Source organism: Anabas testudineus, chromosome 21 (assembly GCF_900324465.2).
Source record: "Anabas testudineus chromosome 21, fAnaTes1.2, whole genome shotgun sequence".
Taxonomy (NCBI): domain Eukaryota; kingdom Metazoa; phylum Chordata; class Actinopteri; order Anabantiformes; family Anabantidae; genus Anabas; species Anabas testudineus.
In genome coordinates, this window is record NC_046629.1 from 10,576,230 (window position 1) to 10,582,623 (window position 6,394).

At 34.3% G+C, this 6,394-nt stretch overlaps 1 protein-coding gene across 1 annotated transcript; it reads left to right on the forward strand.

Moving 5' to 3' along the window:
* The first annotated feature begins 4,108 nt into the window (after window positions 1–4,108).
* On the forward strand, window positions 4,109–5,753 carry LOC113172806. The gene is made up of 5 exons (XM_026375834.1): window positions 4,109–4,175; window positions 4,265–4,582; window positions 4,683–4,779; window positions 5,458–5,551; window positions 5,682–5,753. The coding sequence occupies exons 1-5, from the start codon at window positions 4,109–4,111 to the stop codon at window positions 5,751–5,753; spliced, it is 648 nt and encodes a 215-aa protein (XP_026231619.1).
* The last annotated feature ends 641 nt before the right edge of the window (window positions 5,754–6,394 follow it).

Here is a 6,394-nt window from a genome sequence, read left to right on the forward strand (position 1 = left end):
AACTGATATAGATGGTGTAAAGACCATAAGGTGGAATCTAACAGTTTCTGAGAGCTCCAAAGGTGGGTACAGAAAGAAGCAGCACTGATCATTTCTCCACCTGTTACAGAACATTTCAGATCTGAAACTGCTGCTAATGTAAAATAATTCCTATCTGATTTGATCCAGGAATCAGACCATCATGGTATGTTCTCTACATAATCACACCTGTAATTGGATTTATTCTGTATGGCTTCATGTTAGCTGTCTACATCTGCAGGTGAGTAATAATTTTCAGTTAGATATATGTGTGATTTATTGAGAAAATTAAAAATGTTAACAAAAAACAAAACAATCAGATTTCTTTAGTTTTTGTTGACAGTAACTTTCTCTATCATCATTTGTCATTGAAGATTAACTGTGGTATAAGCCCAACATATATTGTTTCCATTGGACCATGGAAACTTGAAATGATGTCAGTAAATTTCTTTTCACAGCAGACGTTGTGGTTAGTTAATAATATACAGTTTATGAGCAATTAACAAAAATTTGATGACTCTATTCTATTAAAAAACCCAGTTATTGAATATGCACAGTATCATTAAACTGGTTCCTCTAAATGGTTTCAAACCTTTACTTCTCTTACTTGTTCCACTAATGATGTTCCTGCTGAGACGAGTCAAAATGTCTGCTGTGAATTTTAAAGTTTTAATTTCAACAAGATTCTTTGCAACTTTGCGAGTTAACACAAAATACCAAATAATTTTATTATTGTTTCAATATTTATCAATAAAATATTGTTATGTTTGTTATAACAACATATTTACCACAATAACTACGGTTAACTCTTTCTTAACTGAACCCGGAACTACCCCTCCCAAGTCAAATGTGTTGTTTCGTTTATGTTTCTGAATTTTTAAAACACTTTTACATTGTTGGTCACAATTTTATCTGTGCAGAAAATACTTGAGCACGACCCCAAAAAAGAATTCAAATGATAGCAGGACCCTGACTTCTGTCCAGTTTGTCCACTTGAAAGGAGAAGTAAGAAAGGTATCATCATTTAAACCATCTTGTTCTCATGGTCTCTGCTGTTTATTGTGCATCTGTTTCTTTACTTTCCTTTTTCTTTCTTGTTACTAAACTTAAGTTATTTCTGTTTTCTGTCTCTACAGGTTGCTCCTCCTCAACTCCAAAGTTGTGTCGTATACAGTGTGAGACACAAGCGGAGTCAATCAGTACTCTGAGCAGCTTTACTCTGTGGTTTCAACTGAGCTGAAGAGCATGAAGTTCACATTCAGACTGAATCGGACACTGTAAGCAGGAGGAAGAATTTCTAACCATTTTATTCATCAAACAAAAACCAGTTTAAAGTGTTTTTATCATTGAACTTTGTATGTGATTTTTTAATGTGATTTTTTGTCTTACTCTATCAGATATATTGGTTAGTTAGTTATTGCTCGTTATGCCACCAGCATGTCGGGCAGCAACAAAAGTCCTCCACTCATTTCTGTTCCTGGCCAATTTCTGAATAATACCTTAAATCAGATACATGTAGTTGTTTGAAGTAGCCAGCAGATGGTGATGAAGCTTTTTGTGACAACATGTTTATTGTATCGTTGTTTAATTAGATATGAGGCTCCATCGTGCTAATGTGTGAAATACAACATGGAAAACCTGCGCAGACCCTCATAAAAGCTAGAATTAGCATTACATGGAGTCTTGTAAAAAAACATGTCATAAGTCACAATCAACATTTATTCCCCTTACTCCAAAATTATGCAATGAACTCATAATATTTATAGTTTAATTCTGCTGTCAGGGAACTTATATGAAGAAACCCTGCAGACAGAGAATCTATTTTTTGAATGCAACATATCAGATGTGGTTTTGTTAACAGTCAATATGATCAAAACAGTTAAATATTTCAAAATAAAAGTTGGTGACTCCTCTTTAAGTCACTGAGAAATGATAGTGGTAACTTCAATTGATCACAGGAATACACCACTGCCCAGAGAAGATTCTGTTTTTGTGATTAATCTATTTTGTTTTTGTTGTTGTTTTAGATTTAACAGGTTTGTCTCAACCACAACAACAGTCAGTACACTCAGAGACTCATTGCAATACTTGGTCTTAGCTCAACTGACAAACCACTCAAGACCCATGGACAGAAGGGTCAAATGTGAAGGTCAAATGTGAAGATCATTATACTTCACATTATGACAGTAGGTAATTAAAGGGAAGGTCGTCAGAGTGGAGACAGTGATAGTAACTCAACAAAACCAGGATCTTCATGGTTATTGTGATATTGTTTTAACATTATCCTTCTGAATGTGTGATTTGTGTATTTAATGTTTATGTCTAAATTAAAAACTGGTTATTATACGATATCACTGCGTTCATATAAAGGGTGTTGTTAAGTTAAGTGATTTGGTTTTGTTACTAAAATCACTAAAATGAAAACAGATGAAAAGTTGTTGACTCTTCTTTTATTGACTGAGCATCACAGAAGAACTTTTTCTCAGCACCTGGTTATTAAGCTTTTTAGAAGAGTCAAAGACTCTGTGAGACGCTCTGCAATGTGTGACAACATGTTGTGCAGTGTTTTCAAACCACGTAACCAAAGTGTGTTCAAAGGTGAGATTCCTGCAGCTGAACATGTCTGTTAGGTGCATTTCATAGAGTATTTCACTTTATCAAAATGCTAATTTATCATCTTTAATGCATGTTGAACTGAACTAAGCTTGAACTTTCATCTTTCTTACTTTATTCAATAATAACTATCTAGTTGTCATGTCACCTAATGGTATGTTAAATTAAAGGTGTATCACATGTTATTAGCAGCTAGAAAATAACAACTAACCACTTCCTCTTCTAATGCACCTCTTCCACAAATACATGTGAGAGATGAACATAAAGTTCACTTTAATTAAGTTGTGGTACATTTGTAAAATAGAATAATCTTCAGTTTGAATTTACTGTCTATCTGTTTCTGTACTTAGCATTTTCTTTCTTGGCACTAAAGTAAAGTTATTTCTGCTTTCTGTCTCTACAGGTTTTTCCTCCTCAACTCCAACCTTGTGCAGAGTCAAGCAGAGTTAGTCAGTACTCTGAGCAGCCACCGAATTAGACACTGTTAGCAGGATAAAGATTTTTCTTACACCTTCATTCATCCAGCAAACACCAGAATAAAGTATGTTTTGAACATTGAACTTTGTTATTTTTTATAGTATTATGTTATCAGATACGTGTAGTTGTGTGAAGTAGTCAGCAGATGGTGATGAAGCTTTTGGTCACAACATGTTTAATGGTCTTTATTGCACATATGGAATTAAGGTGGTATTTAAAGGCAGGTGACTGAAGAGAAGCTAAACTCTCCACAGGATTCCCAAACTGTTACCAATCATAAATCTTTGTCAGCTCTAATAATTTGAGTGTAGTTTATAGTCTTTTGTTCTTGAAACCCACAAAACACTGTACTTACAAATTCTATGTACAAAGACATAAATGCATGGGAAAAATTCAGGGACAGTAGTGGTCACAGCTGGAACTTCATCTTTATGTTTTTGATGCTGTTTATTTATCAGCATAAGTTGTATTATTAAAGTTCATATGCTCATAGAGATGGGCAGACATGGAAACATTTCTAATTTCAGACAAAGTAGGTGCAAAAGGAAACCACTGCATGATCTGTGATGACAGTTTAGGAATCAGTACTCAGGTCCAGCTGCCACATGTGTTCAAAAACCAGTTAAAAAAGACGTTTGCAGCTGATGGTACGTTCAAGCACCAAAAATTTTTGATGTGTGAAAACATGTTGAGCAGTAGGAAGTTGTTTTCCTGTAGATGAACGTGTCAATTATGTCCATTTTATATTTCAATTTGTCATAAATTTATGATGAACTTTCAAAATGGACCAAGCTTGAATTTTCAATTCAATTTGAATTCAGTTACTGTATATTAGATTTACATGTGACTCAAATCTATGGTCCACGACAGATATAACACATATCTTAGTCAGTGAGCAGCCAGTCAACAACTAACCACTTCCTCTGCTGTTGTACCTCCTCCACAAATACATGTAAAAGATGATGATAAAGTTTCACTCTGTCTTTATTTGATGGTCATCATGTTCTGTTTAAACCAAGCAGCTCTGCTCTCTGTTCAACTCTTACTCATTGTCCATGTTCATGCAGGTACAGTGGAGATTTGTGTTTGTTATACAAGATTTTGTCAGCATTTGTTTACTGATTTAATTTTATATTATTTATTTCTTTGTTGTTAGGGATAGTTCCAGTTGATCACAGGAATACACTGGTGTCCAGAGGAGACTCCGTCATGCTCACCTGCAACATATCGATAAATAATAGAATACAACTCAACTGGAACAAAGACAGATTTTATTTCTTTTATTCATTCACATATAATCTGAATTCTTCCAATTTCACCTCTGACAGATTCAGAATAGACGTTAATTTAACCACAACGCTGAATATATTTAACGTTCAGCATGAAGACGCTGGACTTTATACATGTACTGTAACTGATATAGATGGTGTAAAGACCATGAGGTGGAATCTAACAGTTTCTGAGAGCTCCAAAGGTGGGTACAGAAAGAAGCAGCACTGATCATTTCTCCACCTGTTACAGAACATTTCAGATCTGAAACTGCCGCTAATGTAAAATAATTCCTATCTGATTAGATCCAGGAATTGGACAATTATGGTATGTTCTCTACATGATCCCACCTGTAATTGGATTTATTCTGTGTGGCTTCATGTTAGCTGTCTACATCTGCAGGTGAGTAATAATTTTCAGTTAGATATATGGGGATTTATTTAGAAAATTAAAAATGTTAACAAAAAACAAAACAAACAGATTTCTTTAGTTTTTGTTGACAGTAGCTTTCTCTATCATCACTTCTCATTCAAGATTAACTGTGGTATAAGCCCAACATATATTGTTTACATTGGACCATGAAAACTTGAAATGATGTCAGTAAATTTCTTTTCACAGCAGACGTTATGCTTAGTTAATAATATACAGTTTATGAGCAATTAACAAAAATTTGATGACTCTATTCTATTAAAAAACCCAGTTATTGAATATGCACAGTATCATTAAACTGGTTCCTCTAAATGGTTTCAAACCTTTACTTCTCTTACTTGTTCCACTAATGATGTTCCTGCTGAGACGAGTCAAAATGTCTGCTGTGAATTTTAAAGTTTTAATTTCAACAAGATTCTTTGCAACTTTGCGAGTTAACACAAAATACCAAATAATTTTATTATTGTTTCAATATTTATCAATAAAATATTGTTATGTTTGTTATAACAACATATTTACCACAATAACTACGGTTAACTCTTTCTTAACTGAACCCGGAACTACTCCTCCCAAGTCAAATGTGTTGTTTCGTTTATGTTTCTGAATTTTTAAAACACTTTTACATTGTTGGTCACAATTTTATCTGTGCAGAAAATACTTGAGCACGACCCCAAAAAAGGATTCAAATGATAGCAGGACCCTGACTTCTGTCCAGTTTGTCCACTTGAAAGGAGAAGTAAGAAAGGTATCATCATTTAAACCATCTTGTTCTCATGGTCTCATGGTCTCTGCTATTTACTGTGCATCTGTTTCTTTACTTTCCTTTTTCTTTCTTGTTACTAAACTTAAGTTATTTCTGTTTTCTGTCTCTACAGGTTGCTCCTCCTCAACTCCAAAGTTGTGTCGTATACAGTGTGAAACACAAGCGGAGTCAGTCAGTACTCTGAGAGGCTTTACTCTGTGGTTTCAACTGAGCTGAAGAGCATGAAGTTCACATTCAGACTGAATCAGACACTGTAAGCAGGAGGAAGAATTTCTAACCATTTTATTCATCAAACAAAAACCAGATTAAAGTGTGTTTATCATTGAACTTTGTATGTGATTTTTTAATGTGATTTTTTGTCTTACTCTATCAGATATATTGGTTAGTTAGTTATTGCTCGTTATGCCACCAGCATGTCGGGCAGCAACAAAAGTCCTCCACTCATTTCTGTTCCTGGCCAATTTCTGAATAATACCTTAAATCAGATACATGTAGTTGTTTGAAGTAGCCAGCAGATGGTGATGAAGCTTTTTGTCACAACATGTTTATTGTATCGTTGTTTAATTAGATATGAGGCTCCATCATGCTAATGTGTGAAATACAACGTGGAAAACCTGCGCAGACCCTCATAAAAGCTAGAATTAGCATTACATGGAGTCTTGTAAAAAAACATGTGTCATAAGTCACAAACAACATTTATTCCCCTTACTCCAAAATTATGCAATGAACTAATAATATTTATAGTTTAATTCTGCTGTCAGGGAACTTATATGAAGAAACCCTGCAGAGAGAGAATCTATTTTTTGAATGCAACATAACAGATGT

What these genes read in the sequence shown, in the direction of transcription:
- LOC113172806 (XM_026375834.1), top strand. Translation starts at nt 4,109, where the DNA reads ATGTTCTGTTTAAACCAAGCAGCTCTGCTCTCTGTTCAACTCTTACTC. An exon ending in AGTTTCTGAGAGCTCCAAAG is followed by an intron (nt 4,583 to 4,682) that starts GTGGGTACAGAA and finishes CTATCTGATTAG; the next exon opens with ATCCAGGAATTGGACAATTA. An exon ending in TTAGCTGTCTACATCTGCAG is followed by an intron (nt 4,780 to 5,457) that starts GTGAGTAATAAT and finishes TTATCTGTGCAG; the next exon opens with AAAATACTTGAGCACGACCC.